This window comes from Thalassophryne amazonica, chromosome 6 (assembly GCF_902500255.1).
Source record: "Thalassophryne amazonica chromosome 6, fThaAma1.1, whole genome shotgun sequence".
Classification (NCBI taxonomy): Eukaryota; Metazoa; Chordata; class Actinopteri; order Batrachoidiformes; family Batrachoididae; genus Thalassophryne; species Thalassophryne amazonica.
This window is the reverse complement of record NC_047108.1, coordinates 9,740,614-9,762,015: the sequence shown is the minus strand read 5'-3', so window position 1 is coordinate 9,762,015 and position 21,402 is coordinate 9,740,614. Positions and strand designations below refer to the sequence as shown.

General features: G+C 42.3%; 1 protein-coding gene across 1 annotated transcript in view; it reads left to right on the top strand.

Annotated features, from left to right (window-relative positions):
- LOC117511827 (protein bassoon-like) overlaps positions 1-21,402 on the top strand; it is a 648,753-nt gene that overhangs the window by 158,811 nt on the left and 468,540 nt on the right. Inside the window, 1 exon segment of the mRNA XM_034171736.1 lies at positions 13,999-14,575. Within this exon segment, the coding sequence (XP_034027627.1) occupies positions 13,999-14,575 (577 nt within the window).

Sequence of the window (21,402 nt, the reverse complement as noted above, 5' to 3'; positions counted from 1 at the left end):
TCTGAACCAACTGAAGGCTTTTTAGGGAACTTTTAGGACAACCTGATAATAATGAATTACAATAGTCCAGCCTAGAGGAAATAAATGCATGAATTAGTTTTTCCGCATCACTCTGAGACAAGACCTTTCTGATTTTAGAGATATTGCGTAAATGAAAAAAGGCAGTCCTACATATTTGTTTAATATGCGCTTTGAATGACATATCCTGATCAAAAATGACTCCAAGATTTCTCACAGTATTACTAGAGATCAGGGAAATGCCATCCAGAGTAACGATCTGGTTAGACACCATGCTTCTAAGATTTGTGGGGCCAAGTACAATAACTTCAGTTTTATCTGAGTTTAAAAGCAGGAAATTAGAGGTCATCTATGTCTTTATGTCTGTAAGACAATCCTGCAGTTTAGCTAATTGGTGTGTGTCCTCTGGCTTCATGGATAGATAAAGCTGGGTATCATCTGCGTAACAATGAAAATTTAAGCAATACCGTCTAATAATACTGCCTAAGGGAAGCATGTATAAAGTGAATAAAATTGGTCCTAGCACAGAATCTTGTGGAACTCCATAATTAACTTTAGTCTGTGAAGAAGATTCCCCATTTACATGAACAAACTGTAATCTATTAGACAAATATGATTCAAACCACTGCAGCGCAGTGCCTTTAATACCTATGACATGCTCTAATCTCTGTAATAAAATTTTATGGTCAACAGTATCAAAAGCAGCACTGAGGTCTAACAGAACAAGCACAGAGACGAGTCCACTGTCCGAAGCCATAAGAAGATCATTTGTAACCTTCACTAATGCTGTTTCTGTACTATGATGAATTCTAAAACCTGACTGAAACTCTTCAAATAGACCATTCCTCTGCAGGTGATCAGTTAGCTGTTTTACAACTACCCTCTCAAGAATTTTTGAGAGAAAAGGAAGGTTGGAGATTGGCCTATAATTAGCTAAGATAGCTGGGTCAAGTGATGGCTTTTTAAGTAATGGTTTAATTACTGCCACCTTAAAGGCCTGTGGTACATAACCAACTAACAAAGATAGATTGATCATATTTAAGATTGAAGCATTAAATAATGGTAGGACTTCCTTGAGCAGCCTGGCAGGAATGGGGTCTAATAAACATGTTGATGGTTTGGATGAAGTAACTAATGAAAATAACTCAGACAGAACAATCGGAGAGAAAGAGTCTAACCAAATGCCGGCATCACTGAAAACTGACTTGGAGCAAGTAAACTGTGATAAACAATACCTAAACAGAGACAGGTGCATGACTGCAAACAAGAGACAGGTGTGTGGTGTCCAAAGGACACCATTTGGTTATACATACATGCACTCACGCGCGAAGGGAATCCAGTTGTAAAAAATTAAAATTGCACAAACTTGGCCAAATATTATGTTTGTTGGACCGCATATTTCAATAAAATGTCTGATTTCCTCACAAATAGAGTAAATCACCTGTCTATGTCTGTTTTTATCCTTTTGCTATTCATTAAATGTGTGCCTTGTCAGCTGATGTCTCTGGATCTTAAACTGTTTTTTCATCTCGGCAGAAAAAAAAGTGACATCATGTGCATGGACAGTTTTCAGTGTTAACCACGTGGACAATAGTTTACTTCACTGAAACATTTTGCACAACGTTTATATTACGTCATAAAACTCATGGAAGCTTCAAAACCTCCTTTCTAAATCCAGGCGACTGAACTAAATGTCTTCAAACAAGGCGGTGGGCAGATGCTCATCCCAGGGCCCTCAGATGCACAAATACGATGTATGTCTGTAATGGTGTTTTTTTTTTCTTTTTTTTACTGTGTATGACTTTATCATATACCTTCTGTGTGACTTCATTTTTAAGGGCCCTTCACACATAGTGCGAATTTGGTTGACTTGCGCATGAAGCAGGAATCGTATACAATACGTGTAAAATCGTAGCTGCCTCTACACCTGTTGCTGCAACTATATGCACACATCAGCGGCTGAAAGACAGAGTGTGCCCTGTGAGAGCCCATTGAACCCTCTTGCGGCAGGTGTTGGCCAAATTCCAGGTGACACACACGAACATCTAAAACCAGTCACTTGGCACTTAGAAAATGTTTGGCCATTCGTACTGTTAACACGACAACAGTCAGCAGACAATCACTGTCGACCTGGATGTGAAGTGTCCCCACGACTGTGGCTTTGCAAACAGACTACAGCAAGTGCGCATATGCCGTGCACGTTGACAGGCTACCCCAGGTGTTCCAGACCGTCAGATCATAACACACAGCGGGCGATCTGAATGTCACGTCACCCACGTGAGCTTGGTTCCACATGAGACTGTGTCTGTCCTGCCTGTCACGTGTCCACAAGACACGTGTGGCAGGCAGGACACGCGCACAGGGCCGAAAGTGATGGTAGCTCAGTGGTAAAGTTTCTGACTGGCCATCATGGCTTTTGAAAAGTACAGGTTCGAATCCCATGGGTGACATGTATTTTTTTTTTGTGTTAATTTTCACAGCAGCTGCTCGCACTGTGTTCCCGCATGCATGAACTGTTGCAGCGGCATCGTGCACACCTGCCCATCAGCTCAATGTTTTTGTGGTTTGCTCATACGAGCTGTTCCGCCATGATTCATCCTGAGTTGTACTTATTCGTGCTATGTGTGAAGGGGCCCCAAGTAATTCATAGTAATCAATCATAATTATTTTGCTGATCAGTATGTTTTAGATCATCCATCTAAGCTTCTTGGGTCCTGAGATACACAAAAGAAGTGTTTCTCAGACCACATTTTCCTTGACCTTGACCTTTGATAAAGTACTTCAAAACCTAATCACCTCTAGATGACTATCCAAGTAATAATCCCACTAAGTCTGAAGGACATGTGTCCAGTGGTTTTTGAATTTTGTTGTCCACAGACACACACCAGGGAAAACAATACCCTGCTCTCACCACTTTGCCTACGTGCTGGGTCAACGTGCTGGGTCAAAACATGTGGAGACAAAGACCACACCATGACAGATGTAGGTGTTTTAAACTCGTAACATCAAGTCTAGCCCTGGGGAGAACGTATAATATCACTCTTGTACTATTTCATTGCAAGAGATCCTGATCTGCAAAACATTTTAGTTGTTCATTGTTTGTCATGCAATTTGTATGACTCATAATTTACTTCTTTATATTTAAATGAAAGCTGGAAAATAATCCAAATCTTGATGAAGTCCAAAATGGCTTTTTTTTTTTTTTTTTTTTTTTACAAATTAAAAAACTAGATATTTACAAATACATATTTATTTGTAGAAACCAACACACAAGTTACAAATCAGAAATGTGTGTTTGTAGATTACGAAGCACATGCACAAATAAAGGGATATTTGTAAATTACCCTCTGTGCTTTTGCAAGTATTATTGAGACAAATTTGACTCCATAAAACAGGCACTTCAGCCACATGAAAGGGACACGGACCAAACTTCAAAGTAAAAGCACCTGATAATATTTGCAGTGGGGAGGAATTAGACAGATCACACGGACAACAGTATAAGAATAACAGAATAACAGAGAAACGCAGTACACAGAGTAACACCACAAAACACAACAACGAGGAGATTCAAGTAAAACTGCAACATGTGAACCTGGGTTCCACTCAGTGTCTCACTATGTGTGACACTACCTGTGACACTCGTGAACCAGCACTGGTCCAGGTTGGACTGGTTTATCATCTAGGGGGAGTTGTAGACTCCTGTCCACTTCATGCTGCAGAATCTGGAGATAAGCACCGGAACCAACAGGGCTCAGGTCTCAATATAAGATTTACTTCTTCCTCTGAACCAAATGGATCAGATTAGTGATGTGACCTGCAGTGTGTCCCTCACTGGGCTCAAACCCACAGTCACCATCAGCATGGGACACCAGCATTCCAACAGAGGGCAAAAAGCTCACAACACTAGTACCTGTCACTAAGGAGTGAGGTTTACTCACTGCACAGCACCCCCTGCTGGCCACCAAGGTTTGGTGTTTTTTTAATTTAACCTTTATTTAATCAGGTTAGTCCCACTGAGATCAAGACCTCGTTTGCAAGGGAGACCTGGACAATTACACAGTTTCAAATCCACCTAACCTGCATGTCTTTAAATGTGGAGGGAAACCAGAGCACCAGGAGGAAACCCACGCAAACATGGGGAGAACATGCAAACTCCACACAGAAAGGCCATGGGTGGGAATCAAACCCGTGACCTTCTTGGTGTGAGCCAACAGTGTTAAACACTAAGTCGCTTTTGCGTCATATTAGTAACAGAACAGGAATCACACATGCTCACATAACATTCCCAATAGAGAAAATTTAAAAATTTAAGAGAGAACCATTTTGGAAATGATGAAGAATCAGTTTTTTTAAGAGGATGCAGATGCCATTCTCTCTCTCTCTCTCCCTCTCTCTCTCTTTCTTTCTCTCTCTCAGACTGACTTAAGTCTCTTATCTCATATTTTTCAGCATCCCTGCTGCATGAATCAGTACATTTTCAAAGGTGTCCGTTGAGTCACTTCTTGCTGTTTGGTGCCTGTACTCGTGCTCATACTGTATGCCTGCTCACAGTGTGTTTGTGTGTGTGTGTTTTGTTTTTGTGTTTGCACGCTGTATAGTAGTAAAAGCGTGCACTGCACCTCTGGGATGGAGAGATGTGCACGATGGATAAACTGTGCATTCAGTAACATTTAGGGATGCACCGATACCACTTTTTTCTAGACTAAGTACAAGTATGAGTACATACATTTGGGCACTCATCGACAGGGTTGGGTAGGATTACTTTGAAATGTAATCCAAAAGTAATCAGATTACAAGTAATCCAAACGTATTTGCATACATACATGTAATCCACATGTATTCTTTCAAAGTAATCCTACCCAACCTTGCTCATCGATACCGAGTACCGATACGAACACTTAATGATATCATTGCAGTTTTATGATGACTTTGAAAACATGTTTTATTTTCATGAGGTGTTCCTTACTTTTGATTGTAACTGCTCCTGGACTGGACACACCTGTTGCGGGAGCGGGTGGGACTGTAACACACACGTTGCGAGTGCGGGCGCGAACGGTCAGAATTTCAGCGGGAGTGGGAAGAAGAATATAGTTCCATGCAGGGCTCTAGTTGACATCACGCTGCCGTAAATTAGTATCGGGTGTCATAGTATCGGAGAAGTTTTATAATTACAAGTACAAGTAAATGAATACGGTATCGGGTCGATACCCGATACTGGTATCGGGATCTGTGCATCCCTAGTAACGTATTATTTTTTCATAGAATCTTCCCCAGTGACATTGACGGCTGCTGATACGGTTGGAACTATCTGTTTTACTCAGTAGATAAGCAGAGAATTTGTCTGTATTTGTTTAATTTTTGTAGCTGCTGCTTCAGATCTCACGAAGGAATTTCTTTCCTTTGTGTCCTCAGAGGAGAAAAACACAAGCGGTGTCGCCTAACGTTCACTTTATGACTGAGAAGAAAAATAAAAATGGTGAAATAAAAAAAATGGCAGAAAGAAAAACGCATCAGGAGAAGCAATGACAGTGCGATGAGATCGAGGCAATAAAGAGAAGATAGATTGACGGAGACAGAAAAATTACAGGGAGAAAGATTGAAAGAGTCGGAAAGATGAGGAAAAGACGGCGGTGGGACGTTCAGTCAGACATAGAGGTTTTGGTCATGGCCAGAATGTGCAAAAGTAAAATAAATGAATATTTTTCTGAAACGAGAAAGGCTGGAACATTTTTCAGCCTCTGGGTGACACTGCAATCAGAAAACGAGTATTTCCATTTTCTATGTGCTGCCATTTAAAGTTTAAAGCTTTGGGCCTGAGCTCAATCAGTGACAGCAGAGGCAAGAGAGTGCAATGAAACACACGCTGTTCATTACCGACACGTGCTGCTCACACACTTATTGAAATGCAAGAACATCACATCATAATATAGAGCACATCCGAAAGGCATCACAGCACTTCACCTTTCCCACATTTTGTTATGTTAAAGGCTTATTCCAAAATAAAGTAAATTAACTTTCCCCTCAACATTCTACACACAACACCCCATAATGACAGCATGAAAAAAGTTTTTGTGAAATTTTTGTAAATTTATTAAAATTAAAAATTGCAATTGATGCACCTTTGACAGCAATTACAGGCTCAAGTCTTCTCGAATATGATGCCACAAGCTTGGTGCATCTATCTTTGGGCAGTTTTGTCCATTCCTCTTTGCAGCACCTCTCAAGCTCCATCAGGTTGGATGGGGAGTGTCCGTGCACAGCCGTTTTTAGATCTCTCCAGAGATGTTTGGTTATATTCAGGTCTGGGCTCTGGCTGGGCCACTCAAGGACATTCACAGAGTTGTCCTGAAGCCACTCCTTTGATATCTTGGCTGTGTGTTCAGAGTCACTGTCCTGCTGAAAAATGAACTGTCACCCCAGTCTGAGGTCAAGAGTGCTCTGGAGCAGGTTTTCATCCAGGATGTCTCTGTACATTGCTGCATTCATCTTTCCCTCAGTCCTGACTAGTCTCCCAGTTCCTGCCACTGAAAAACATCCCCACAGCTTGATGTTACCACCACCATGCTTCACTGTAGGGATGGTGCCTGGTTTCCTCCAAACATGACACCTGGCATTCACACCAAAGAGTTCAATCTTTGTCTTATCAGACCAGAGAAGTTTGATTCTTATGGTCTGAGAGTCCTTCAGGTGCCTTTTGGCAAACTCCAGGTGGGCTGCCATGTGCCTTTTACTGAGGAGTGGCTTCCATCTGGCCACTTTACCATACAAGCCTGACTGGTGAATTGCTGCAGAGGTGGTTGTCCTTCTGGAAGGTTCTCCTCTCTCCACAAAGGAATGCTGGAGCTCTGACAGAGTCACCATCTGGTTCTTGGTCACCTCCCTGACTAAGGTCCTTCTCCCCTGATCGCTCAGTTTAGACAGGCGGCCAGCTCTAAGAAGAGTCCTGGTGGATCTGAACTTCTTCCATTTACAGATGATGGAGGCCACTGTGCTCACTGAAACCTTCAAAGCAGCAGAAATGTTTCTGTACCCTTCCCCAGATTTGTGCCTCGAGACAGTCCTATCTCAGAGGTCTACAGACAATTCCTTTGACTTCCTGTTTGGTTTGTGCTCTGACATGCACTGTCAACTGTGGAACCTTATATGAAGACAGTTGTCTTTCCAAATCATGTCCAATCAACTGAATTTACCCCAGTTGGACTCCACCTAAGGTGTAGAAACATCTCAAGGATGATCAGTGGAAACAGGATGCATCTGGGCTCAATTTTGAGCTTCATAGCAAAGGCTATGAATACTTATATGCATGTGATTTCTTAGTTTTTTTTATTTTTAATAAATTTGCAAAATCTAAAAACAAAACAAAACCAACCTTTTTTGACATACACATTATGGGTTATTGTTTGTAGAATTTTGCAGAAAAACAACAACATTTTATCCATTCTGGAATAAGGCTGTAACATAAAACAATGTGGAAAACGTGAAGTGTTAAAACTTTCCAGACACACTGTATTTTCAGAGTTCACACTAAAGCGCCCGTCACAGTGGATTTCAGCACGTGTTTAAACCATGGACGGGACAAAGCCTGTGAGATGTCACACAGAGGTTTACTATAGAGATGATTGGAAGCCAATATCTGAGCGTGACATGATGAACTCATTAATGCATGAAGGGGTGGAGCGTGGGTGGCAACAGAAGCCTGAACACGCCCCTCTCTTCAAGTCTGAACCAGCTAAGCTAACGGGCTGTTTATTAAAATATTTTTTGGGCACTGTGTGGTGGTTCTCATAACGATACATTGATGTGAAATAAATGCTTACGAGCTGCTTATTTCCATAGTAATTGTGCACTGAGCAGACCTGACAAATGAAGCTGCTGACAGCTGCTAAAGAAAGGCGCTAACACTGTCAGCGCACAGCATTAAATATGTGGAGAATGTCACTCAGCATGAAGGTATCATCGATGATCTGTTAGGACATTTCACCGCACAACAAGGCGTATTATTCCACGTGTTTGTAAGAAAATACTCCATAACAGCTTCCAGCCGCTGTCAGCGGATTCTGAGCTAACCTACTGTCACATTAGCTACAATCGACAGCGAGCGACAGAGGCAAAGCGACAACTTGCCATTCATTGTAAATAAGAGTGGGCGTTTTTCAGTGGCAAGACACAACTGTCGCTTTGCTGCCAGCTAGACGGCGCCAAAATAAACCTAAAGTCTATTTCATGCAAATTCTGAGCGACACAATATGGTTGCTGCCAATCCAAGTGAACAAGCTGGTTGTTCGGTCAAACAAAATAATCCAAGAAGGTGAAAAACACTCCAACACAGCTGTAGATCTGTATAAATCTAATATGTTTGTCATAGATTTTTTTCAAGGTTAGCAAGAAATAAACATTTGAAGTGATTTACAAGACATCTTACGGAGATGTAGCATGCACACCAGAGGAACACTGATCAACTTGACACAACCAAACTATACTCCTCAGCTGTACAGTTGTCATGGAGGTGGTTGTCTGTAGACACCAAAACCGTTTTTTTTTGTGTACCAGGCTGTAAAGTTGACATTTTAACACAGGCTCCTATGGGAATGTGCTCTGTTTTGGAGCCAGAATCAAGCGTCATGTTTACACCAGGGACCAGCTGATGGAGATCCAACACAGTTGCCCGAACAGGAAAAGACATGGTATCCCTACAGAACTGCAGAGGAAATACCGGGGCTGTAGAGCCGCGAGCAGATGGTGCACTCAAAAAAAAAAAAAAAAAAAAACTAGCTCAGTGAAGATAATAAAGTTATGTAAGGTATTTCCACCCAAGTAAAATGCATTAACCTAGCCAGGAACAATTCGGCTGAGTGATCTACGTGTAAATTTGTTGGCCAACATGATAATTAGTAAATTTAGTTGCCTTTGTCTTGGAAAGGCTACGGGTTTTGATGGCCTCAGAGTGTTGAAGGGATGTGCTATCCAGCTGTGTGGGATTTTCCAGCACATCTTCAACTTCAGCCTGAGCCAGATGTTTGTTCCTGAGCGGTGGAAAACCTCATGTCTGGTCCCTGTGCCCAAGAAGAACCCCAACACACTTTGTGACTACAGACCTGTGGCCCTAACATCACATGTTATGAAGTCACTGGAGAGGCTCATCCTGAGGCACCTTTGCACAGTCGTGTAACCATCGCTGGACTCTCTGCAGTTTGTGTACCAGCCCAAAAAGGGAGTGTAGGAGCTCATCATCTTCATGCTGCACAGAGCTTCTTCTCACCTGCAGGAAGCAGGCAGCACTGTGAGAGTCATGTTCTTTGACTTCTCCAGTGCGTTCAACACCATCTGGCCTGCCCGGCTCAGTGATAAGCCACTGGTGGCTTGAAGGTGGAGGCTCCACTAGTGGCCTGGATTACTAACTATCTCACAGGCTGCCCACAGTATGTGAGGTTTCAGGACATTACATCCGACACCATCAAGAGCAGCACGGGGGCACCACAGGGGATGGTCCAGTCTCCCTTCCTGTTCACACTCTACACCTCAGACTTCAGGTATCTGCAGAAGTTCTCGGACGACTCTGTCCTTGTGGGCTGCATCAGCAGTGAGCAGGAGGCTGAGTACAGGAGTGTTGTGGACTCAACCATCTGCAGCGCAATGTATCTAAGATGAAGAAGCTGGTGGTGGACTGCAGAAGACGAAAGACCCGTCCAAACCCAGTTACCATCAACGGAACTGTGGTGGACATTGTGGACTACTACAAGTACCTGGGTGTCCACATAGACAACAAACTGAACTGTAAACACAGATGCTGTGTATAAGAAATGTCAGAGCCGACTGTACTTCCTCAGGAGGCTCAGATCTTTCAATGTCTGCAGAAGCATGCTGCAGATGTTTTATCACTCAGTGGTCTCCACCATCATCTTCTATGCCAGGGGTCTTCAACTCCAGTACTTTAAGAGATGTGTCACTGCTTCATCACACTCAAGTCAATTAATGAGGTCATTAGCAGCACTTTGGAGAAGTTGACTGCATACCGAGGAGGTAATTCAGCCATTAGTTTCAGGTTTGTTGACCAGGGACACATCTAAAATGTGCAGGACACCAGCCCTCGAGGACTGAAGTCGAAGACCTCTGTTCTACACTGTAGTGTGCTGGGACAGCAGGCTGAATGCAGCTGAAGAAACTGCTCAGCATCCTGGACAACACCTCCCACCACCTGCATGCCACACTGACGTCCTGTCAGAACACCTTCAGTTGTAGACTGAGACCACCAAGGTGCACCACAGAATGACACAGGAGGTCTTTCCTACCTGTGGCAATCAGACTGTATAACTCCTCCCCCATCTGCAGGATGAATACAAACAATTATTCAATTTATGTGCAATATTATCAGACATTTTGTGCAATTTATCTTCTGTCATTTCACATAAATATGTTGTACTTATTGTATTTTATCATTTTTGGCACTGTTCTACACTCGCTTTTGGTATTTGTATTCTAGTTGGCTTTTTTTTCTTATTAACTTCTGACACCTTCTGGTTCTCTGGCAAAATAATTTCCTAGACGGCGCCAAAATAAACCTGAAGTCTATTTTATGCAAATTCTGAGTGACACAACATGGTTGCTGCCAATCCAAGTGAACAAGCTGGTTGTTCGGTCAACAAAATAATCCAAAGAAGGTGAAAAACACTCCAACACAGCTGTAGATCTGTATAAATCTAATATGTTTGTCATAGATTTTTTTCAAGGTTAGCAAGAAATAAACATTTGAAGTGATTTACAAGACATCTTACGGAGATGTAGCATGCACACCAGAGGAACACCGATCAACTTGACACAACCAAACTATACTTTGTTCCCAGTGGGATGGTCGGCATAATTAATTAATTATTAATAATAATTAATAATTAATTAATAATAAATCTAAAAATAATTTCCTTCAGGATAAATAAAGTTGATCTTTATCTTATCTTTATTAAACTTTTCATTGTGTTCCTCAAAACAAAAAGAGGGAAAAGGAGACAGCCGGATAATCCTCCTCCGCACAGGTCTTGTCCAGCCCGCTGCCCCTGCCTGCACCGGGTCGAAGCAGAGCCGCTGCCCAGTGAGATAGTACCATTAGGAAGGCTGTGATAAGGTGTACCTCTGTCACTGTAATGAACGGTACTTGTAGCGCACTATCTGTGCATGATCCTGCAGACTGGTGCCTCAGTGTTCAGGACCCCAGCAGCTGGACATGGCCAAGGACACGCCCACACTGCACCTGGCTGCCCCAGACAGATGGTTACTTCTTTTGTCATGCACTGAGCCACCCACGCTCCAACCCTTTATGCATGAATGAGTTCATCGTGACACAGCCGGAATCAGCGCTGCCACTCCCGCCAACATGGCGACGTCCAGATATGGTCTTCATATCGGCTGTTCTGGTGTCGCAGACCGAATGGTTCCCCTAAAATTGGTCCCCCTGCTTTCACTGCGCATGCGTCATTAACTGTGATTCACAGATTATCATCTCGTTTCTGCTTCAAACTGCACTCCAGTCATCATCTGTCTCAGCACAGCCCAGTCTCACATTTTTTTTTTGTCCTCCCGTCACAAAATGATTCAAATTTTCATGACAGGTTTTTTAACTCACTATTACTAACCCTACTCCTTCCCCTTCCCCTAACCTTAACCATAACCTAACCCTACTCCTTCTCCTAACCCTAACCTTAACCATAACCTAACCCTACTCCTTCCCCTAACCCTAACCTTAACCATAACCTAACCCTACTCCTTCCCCTAACCCTAACCTTAACCATGCCGACCCCCCGCTGCACTTTTAATTACGTGCACCCGTCACGGAATGAATTAGAATAAATTTGTGTTCCCATGATGAAAATTTTGCACTTTTCGTGACAATATGACAAACCAATAGATTAATGTATATTTCATAAATTCAGCATTATTTCATTATAAAAGATGGAGGAAGCGATCAGAGCGCCACAGCTACACGAGCTGCTAGCTGCTGTGTTCACTGCACGTCAGTCATTTCAATGTGTCACCAATTAGCGCCTCCTTTCTGCTTAAAACTGACTTTAGAATAATTTAAGAGGTTTTACTTTGTCATCTGATGGTTAATAATCCCATTAATCCATTTGATTGCTTAGGTGTAGAGAGGCGGTCTCAGCCGAGCTGCTGAGGTCCGAAATGACGCATGTGCAGTGAAGGCAGGGGGACTAATTTTTAGGGGGGGGACTGTTCGGTCTGCAACACCGGGCCCTATAGAAAACCTACGGGTGACGTCATGCCGGCTTAGTCCAGCATATATACAGTTTATTCTATGATGACACCACATGCATGTTTGTCTTCACCAAGTTTGACTCTCATGTTGAGACCTTTGTGTTTTCATAGTTTTATGTCACAAAAGAAAAGCAACTGAAGAACATTTTAATGTCACCAACCTGCTTTTAATATTTTGAGGTATCCTCAGGCTGAATTTTATTTTCTGCCATTTGTTTCTTCTCAGGTGTGTGTGTGTGTGTGTGTGTGTGTGTGTGTGTGTGTGTGTGTGTGTGTGTGTGTGTGTGTGTGTGTGTGTGTGTGTGTGTGCCTTGCCTGTGGTACACACTACGCTGAATGGATGTTGCCTTCCAAAACATGAAGGTGTGTGAGTGATTTTGTGCCTGCAGTGTGTGTGTGTGTGTGTGTGTGTGTGTGTACTGTTATGTTCCGCTGTAATGTGTTGGCGCCTGTGGATGTTCAGAGGTCTCTCTTGCTTTCAGCAGCTGAATGAAGCAGTAATTTTTTTTTCTGGATTCAACGTTTCTTCTGTTTCTCTGACATTTAAGAGATAATTGAATTTGTTAGCGTGCAGGTACAAGGCTGACGTCGCCTGCTCATCTCAGTCATTTGCACCTCTCTTTCATTAATTATTGCCTCCCCAAAAGATACTGAGGTGGCACCAAAAGCCACAGCTCATTACGTTTATTCTTCCCAGGCAGCAGAAGCTAAATTACCAATATTTCACTCTGCAGTAAATTTGATTTAATTCATAAGAACTTTGAAATACACACACACACACACACACACACACACACACACACACACACCACAACACACACACACACACACACACACACACACACACACCACACACACACACACACACACACACACACACACACTCATCTTTAACCGCTTAGTCCAATTAAGGGTCACGGGGGGCTGGAGCCTATTCCAGCAGCCACAGAGCGCGAGGCGGGGTACACCCAGGACAGGATGCCAGTCTGTCACAGGGCCACAAACAGACAAACAAACACAGTCACACCCACTCGCACACCTATGTACAATTTAAAGATTCCAATCCACCTAACCCACATGTCTTTGGACATGGGGGGAAACCGGAGCACCCAGAGGAAACCCACGCAAACACGGGGAGAACATGCAAACTCCACAGAGGAAGGTGGGAATTGAACCCACGACCTTCTCGCTGTGAGGCAACAGTGCTAACCACTAATCCACCGTTCGGCCCCAACTTTGAAATAACAATTTGACATTAGTTTTGATGTTAAACAAAAAAAGCTCCACAATAGAAGACACAAATTAACTGTCTACTATAGTCTGATTTGTATCTAAGACCACTTTACTACAAATATCTTGCACTAAATTAAGTTTATTTTCTTCTTGAATAAACATGGAACATTATAACAACATCACTGAGCCCATTTGCATCCACCCAAGGTCTTCCCAGCAGCAGCAGCAACAAAAACAACAAACAAAAAAACAATTGAGGCTCACAATTACTGAGGCTTTTATAGTTTAAAAATTTCAAGGCTTTCCTGAGTACAATCTCAGCTCGGACCACTTTCATCATATTTGGTTTCCACAAGAGCAATTTCAACAACATAACTAAGATTGTTTTATTTCTTGTGTAATTTTATTGAAATTTTGTGGTTTACCAGCAGTTTGAATGCAGTAATCTAATCTGATGGAAGTCTCTTTTGTTCTGTTCTCTTCCAGGGGTCCAATGGGTCCGATGGGCAGCCCCAAACCAAGCATACAACAGGGAGGTGGAGGAATGGGAGGTATGGGAGGAATGGGAGGAGGTGGAATATGTGCAGGCATGGGTGTTGGTGGAGGACTAGGATCCAGAGGTGGAGAACCCTACCGCCTGGCCACTCATGAGAGCCCAACTTCCCCACGACATATGCAGTCTGTCCAGGGCTCGGGTGTGACGCAGGGGGCGGGCTCCAGCCCCGGCATGGGGCACGGTTCAGTGGGTCCCACCGTAAGAGGCCATGGAGGTCAAAGTCCTGGTCAGCATGCGTCCCGTCGAAACCTCCAAGTTGACTTCTCCAGTTCGGGTGGATCCAGAACAGGCAGGTCTCCCTCTGTATCTCCTGACCATGGTGTGACACCCACCTCACCCTACTCGGTGCCCCAGATCGCACCAATGCCGAGCAGCAAACTGTGCCCAGTGTGCACCACCACAGAGCTCTCCAACCCCCCGGCTGTACCAAACTACAACACCTGCACCCAGTGTAAAGCCACCGTCTGCAACCAGTGTGGATTCAACCCCAACCCGCACCTCACTGAGGTGAGTCAGCTACAACAGACAGGGGGGCTGAGTGTGTGATAGTGTGCATATGTGTGTGTTTATATGTCCCATATGTCCTGAGGTAAGGATGCTGAGAACATTCAGTGACGGTCATGTGGATTTGTTTACTTTTGTGGAGTTGGGTGACAAATGAAATGAAAGTGCGAATGCGTGGGATGACAATGTTCCCATCCACAGGGCACGGGGGCCACCGAATGGTTTGAAAAAGTTGTGAATTGCTTATTATGGCCTTTGACATCACCAGATGTCAACCTGTTGGTCGATTTTGGACTGACGTTAGTCAGTGCTCTCCACCTGTCGTCAAAACACCAAATGGAGGGAATACCTTTTGGAAGAGTGGAGCTCCATCCCTCCAGTGGAACCAGTGAAGTTCTCCTGAAGGCACACTGGGGCCCAACACCTCACTGAGACCCTTCATGTTGGTTTGTCCTTTAATTTGTCACCTGGCTGTATGTACGCGTCTAAAATAGTTCTTACTTTTGATGCTGATTTATAGAAAAAAAAAATCAAACTGAGCGTATAGAAAACAAAATAATTAAATTCTGCAGCCGGACAGAAGTCACCACTGATTAATGCTTCAGGTCAAAGTGCTAAATGACAGGAAGATGAGAGAGAGATGGGAGGAAGACTTGGTTTGATCTGTGTATGAGGGTCAGAGAAACTAGTGCATGGGCCAAGCAGGTTTTTGGTACCACTTAAGGGGAAAAAAAACAACACTTAGAATCCAGCCTCAGTGTATCATGACCTACACAAAAATGTATGATAGCCATCCCAGGGTGGTAGCTGTAACCAGGTAGGGGTCAATGAAGAATTACACAGAGGTCAAACTTTAAAAATGCTCCAATCATGTTGAAAACTATATCACATTACTTGTCTATCATAATGATTCCAAAAAGGTATAGTTTGGACTATCTGTGATGGAATGTTCTGGCGTTATGAGGTCAAAACTGCAAAAATGGTGACAAAGGTCAATTTCAGTTTCTACAGGGGTCAAATATTAAAGTTGCTCCAATTTCAGTAAACAATTATGCAAATTATTGTTTGGGTTAACAGGGTTCTAAAAAGGAATACTTTGCACCATCTGTCATGCTCAGTTATCATGTTACAGGGTAACATATGTCACATGTCACAGAATCCAATGGATGTTGACCTTGTTTGACCTTTACTTTGCAAAAAAAGCATTCAACACAGTCAAAACTATTCCATTTATTGATCCTTTTATTTCAACCAATAATTTGCATCATTTTTTGCTGAAATGTGACCAACTTTAACTTTTGACTCCTGTACTGACTGACTGAAATTGACCTTTGTCACCATTTTTGTTCTTTTTACCCCATAACTCCAGAACATTCCGTCATAGATAGTCCAAACTATACCTTTTTGGAATTGTTATGATCAGACAAATAATGTGATGTAGTTTTCAACATGATTGGAGCAGTTTTAAAGTTTGACCTCTGTGTAATTCTTCATTGACCCCTATCTGGCTACAGCTACCACCCTGGGATGGTTATCATACATTTTGTGTAGGCCATGATACACTGAGGCTGGATTTTAAGTGTTGTTTTTTTCCCCTTAAGTGGTATTGATTAGGTCAAAATTCATGACTGGCTCATGGACTAAAATATGAATCTTTGGCATGAATGTCAATAAAGTAGGTGGGTGAAAGAATGAGTAGTGCAGAAAATTTACACACAAAACAAAGAAAATGAGAAATAACAGCAGACAGGAAACAAAATGAAGTGTTGCCTTTGTCTGAGAATATGAAGTGCACATTTTGGTATGATTAGGGGGGGTTTTGGTATTGATTGGATTGATTAGGGGAGGTGATGGTCTAGGGGGTTTCAGACCAGAGGATCATCGGTTCAAATCCCAGCCTGACTGGAAAATCACTAAGAGCCCTTGGGCAAGGTCCTTAATCCCCTAGATGCTCACGGTGTGTAGTGGGCGCCTTGTGTGGCAGCACCCTGACATTGGGGTGAATGTGAGACATTTGATATGTAAAGTGCTTTGATGCAGATGGAAAAGTGCTTTATAAATACAGTCTATTACTATTTATGATTAAAAACAGAATGAAGCAAATAACGTTGTTGGCCTTGAGGCTGCTCCTGTTTGCACATGGTCACCACAGCAGATCCTGCACAGACCCACATTGGGGTTTGGTGTAGATTTTACCAGAGGTGGGTCCCAAGTCAAGTCTCAAGTCATAATGACCACCAATTAATTGTTTGCAAGCTGACTTGAGACTTGACTTGGGACTTGCAGATTGATGGCTTGAGAGTGACTTGACAGTGACTTTGTCCCACCTCTGGATTTTACATCCTGATGTAACGGCAGTTCTCCTTGGAGAGACACACACAGCCTCTGGTCCTCCGAGAGGTCTCCCATCCAAGCACTAACCAGAACCCACTTCCTTCTACGATCTGACAGGATCAGACTGTCACAGAGCACACTGGCTGGAAGTGAAACAAGCAATAATAACTTTCAACCTATAGTGTTCAGAAAAAACAAACCCCCACCCCCCAAAAAAGTACTGGTAATTTACAGTTTTGCTGATTAAGTTGACATCTTTTCACGCCTTTTAAATTATTATTTCATTACATCCGCCAAGGATGCAATAAAATCATTGGTGTTTATCTATTCATCTATCTTTTGCAGCAGGATTACGTCAAAACTATTTCACGGATTTTGACAAAATTTTCATGGCTTCTTGGCTTAGGTCTTCCATGGCCTTAGGCCATGGAAGACTTCATTAAATTTTGGAGGTGATCCAGAACCAGATCCGCATTCTGGATCAAGATTTCACTTTATATAGGCTTTGAAGAATCAGAATCAGAATAGCCGTTATTCACCAAGTATCCACAAGAATACAAGGAATTTGACTTCGGTTTGAGTTGCACACTCTCTGTACGGCATGTATAAATATACACTAAACCAGGGGTGCCCAAGTTCAGTCCTCGAGATCTACCTTCCTGACACTCTTAGTTGTCTCCCTGTTCCAACACATCTGAATCCAATCAAAGGCTCATTAAAAGCATTCTTTAAACATTACCCATAGAGCCTGTGGATCCCCATGAGCAAGTTATTAATATTATTTTCCAGTGCCAGCTCTGAGTTTGAAGAAAGTTGAATGTGTTTATATATATATATATATATATATATATATGTGTGTGTGTGTGTGTGTGTGTGTGTGTGTGTTACACACACACACAGCGGTGGGCACAGTTCCGCTAATCCACTAATTATCAAAGCTAATGTTTTCATTATCAGATTAGCTTTTCAGATAACTTTGGAAACCATCATCGGACCTACTATCTTTCAATCAACTTTGGTCTGATAATTTTTAGATTAATAAAACTTTAACAGTTAAAAACCTTTGCTAAGTCTGGTATCAAAAATTTTAGCAGTTACCTGTTAAATGTTTTGTAGCAGATAAACAGTTCTATTCTCTGTAAACAGAGGAGAGCTGGTTTCAGGAAAAAACTCTCTATCCTCTGTAGTCAGAGAAGAACTGGTCACAAAATAATTATTCTTGACACCATACTAATTCACTGGCAATATCACCCAAGTCATCCAGAGGCATACAGTTTTAACTTATGGTTAAAATTTTAACCAAACTAATTTCGGACATGTTATTTAAATTAATGTTACTTCTGAAGTTTTATAAAGAGAAAATATCAGCTACATGTTTTAGTTTTAAAGCATTGCACTAATTGTGAAGGTTTTAGTGTGAACATGATGTGTCCAGGTGCATTATGAGTAATCTCAGTACAGTCACAACAGGAGAAATGCATTTGAGACGCTTGGATCAGGCTCCACACGGACAACAGCATTAAATTCTTTGTATATTGTGCCTAAAATTCTCGTGAATATATTCTCTGGGTTTATAGGCATTGCTATTGTGTTTGTTTTATGTAAAAATGCCAGAAGAAGCTCAGGTTGCTTCTCCATTATTTTCAATTGGAATCGCTCTGAGTTGCATCGCTTCCTGTTTACTCTACAGTCTCTACTGCCATCTGCTGGCCAGTAGTGTTCATGGCAGTATTCGCCTAAGTGTTGAGATATCCCATAATCCTAATGTTCATTTACAATTGTCGTGGATTCTGTTTAAACCGCAGCAACAACAACAACAACAAACACACACCACACACACACACACCACACACACACACACACACACACACACACACACACACACACACACACACACACCACACACACACACACACACACACACACACACACACAAACTGGTACGCAAAGGATTATGGGTTAGGGTCTGAGCATCTAGTGCCAGTAGATGTCAGTATTCTATGCATTTTGACCCCGGTTATATCAGACGGTTGTCTAGGTAATAACAGCTTGACTTTTGGCTTTTGTAAATGGCTTTTTTTTTTTAACATATGAATAAAATGGCATATTTTACAAAAGCACATTTATATGTAAATACCAATATGTCACATCACATTAACATGTTGGTTTTTACATAGAATGAATGAGTCAACCAATCAGTGTTAGTGGAGGCTCATTTACCCATAATCCCTTTGGCATCTGTCTGTGTTTGTTACAAAACTTCAGAATTAGTGCATTATTTAAAGTTAAAAAATATGTTATATTTTAACTTTGTACAAATGACAGAATTGACATAATGGAGTTATTCTATCCAGATTAATTTGATGATTTTAAATCAAAACTATAAGTCAAAGCTGCTTTATTTTCCAAGACCTCTGCCTCATGGCAGAGCACTGCCCTAACCTGTTCAGGAATAATGGTTTGTTTTGTGCATGTGTAGAATTGAGCTTAACTTCCCTCAGCTGCGTCACTGCTACAAAGTATATAGTAAACAGGAGCTTCCAGTAGTGGGCAGGGTGCACAAAGACAGAAGTGTTGACTCATTGTTTGGGTCTGTGGTTGCCTTTGATGCTACCAGAAGTGATCGTGGTGTTAAAACTCAAAATCAGCTTATTAGTAGTTTCCTGAAAGTTATTGATTAGCTGTAGCTTTCGCTAAATTTTTGGGGGTTTATCGGTTTAGCTTTATAAAAGATAACTTTTCATTTAGCTAATTAGCTGTTATCTAAGCTAACTTTTTGGTTAGCTGTGCCCCCCACTGTATATATATATATATATATATATATATATATATATATATATATATACATATATATATACACTCAACAAAAATCAATCAATCAATCAATTTTTTTATATAGCACCAAATCACAACAAACAGTTGCCCCAAGGCGCTTTATATTGTAAGGCAAGGCCATACAATAATTATGTAAAACCCCAACGGTCAAAACGACCCCCTGTGAGCAAGCACTTGGCTACAGTGGAAGGAAAAACTCCCTTTTAACAGGAAGAAACCTCCAGCAGAACCAGGCTCAGGGAGGGGCAGTCTTCTGCTGGGACTGGTTGGGGCTGAGGGAGAGAATCAGGAAAAAGACATGCTGTGGAGGGGAGCAGAGATCGATCACTAATGATAATGCAGAGTGGTGCATACAGAGCAAAAAGAGAAAGAAACAGCGCATCATGGGAACCCCCCAGCAGTCTAAGTCTATAGCAGCATAACTAAGGGATGGTTCAGGGTCACCTGATCCAGCCCTAACTATAAGCTTTAGCAAAAAGGAAAGTTTTAAGCCTAATCTTAAAAGTAGAGAGGGTGTCTGTCTCCCTGATCTGAATTGGGAGCTGGTTCCACAGGAGAGGAGCCTGAAAGCTAAAGGCTCTGCCTCCCATTCTACTCTTACAAACCCTAGGAACTACAAGTAAGCCTGCAGTCTGAGAGCGAAGCGCTCTATTGGGGTGATATGGTACTACGAGGTCCCTAAGATAAGATGGGACCTGATTATTCAAAACCTTATAAGTAAGAAGAAGAATTTTAATTCTATTCTAGAATTAACAGGAAGCCAATGAAGAGAGGCCAATATGGGTGAGATATGCTCTCTCCTTCTAGTCCCCATCAGTACTCTAGCTGCAGCATTTTGAATTAACTGAAGGCTTTTTAGGGACCTTTTAGGACAAAAATATAAACTCAACACTTTTGGTTTTGCTCCCATTTTTTATGAGATGAACTCAAAGATCTAAAACGTTTTCCACATACACAATATCACCATTTCCCTCAAATATTGTTCACAAACCAGTCTAATTCTGTGATAGTGAGCACTTCTCCTTTGCTGAGATAATCCATCCCACCTCACAGGTGTGCCATATCAAGATGCTGATTAGACACCATGATTAGTGCACAGGTGTGCCTTAGACTGTCCACAATAAAAGGCCACTCTGAAAGGTGCAGTTTTATCACACAGCACAATGCCACAGATGTCGCACGATTTGAGGGAGCGTGCAATTGGCATGCTGACAGCAGGAATGTCAACCAGAGCTGTTGCTCGTGTATTGAATGTTCATTTCTCTAGCATAAGCCGTCTCCAAAGGCGTTTCAGAGAATTTGGCAGTACATCCAACCAGCCTCACAACCGCAGACCACGTGTAACCACACCAGCCCAGGACCTCCACATCCAGCATGTTCACCTCCAAGATCATCTGAGACCAGCCACTCGGACAGCTGCTGAAACAATCGGTTTGCATAACCAAAGAATTTCCCCAGTTCATCGTTGTAACCGCCTTGAGTGGGCAAATGCTCACATTCGCTGGCGTTTGGCACTTTGGAGAGGTGTTCTCTTCACGGATGAATCCCAGTTCACACTGTTCAGGGCAGATGGCAGACAGCGTGTGTGGCGTCGTGTGGGTGAGCGGTTTCTGATGTGAATGTTGTGGATCGAGTGGCCATGGTGGTGGTGGGGTTATGGT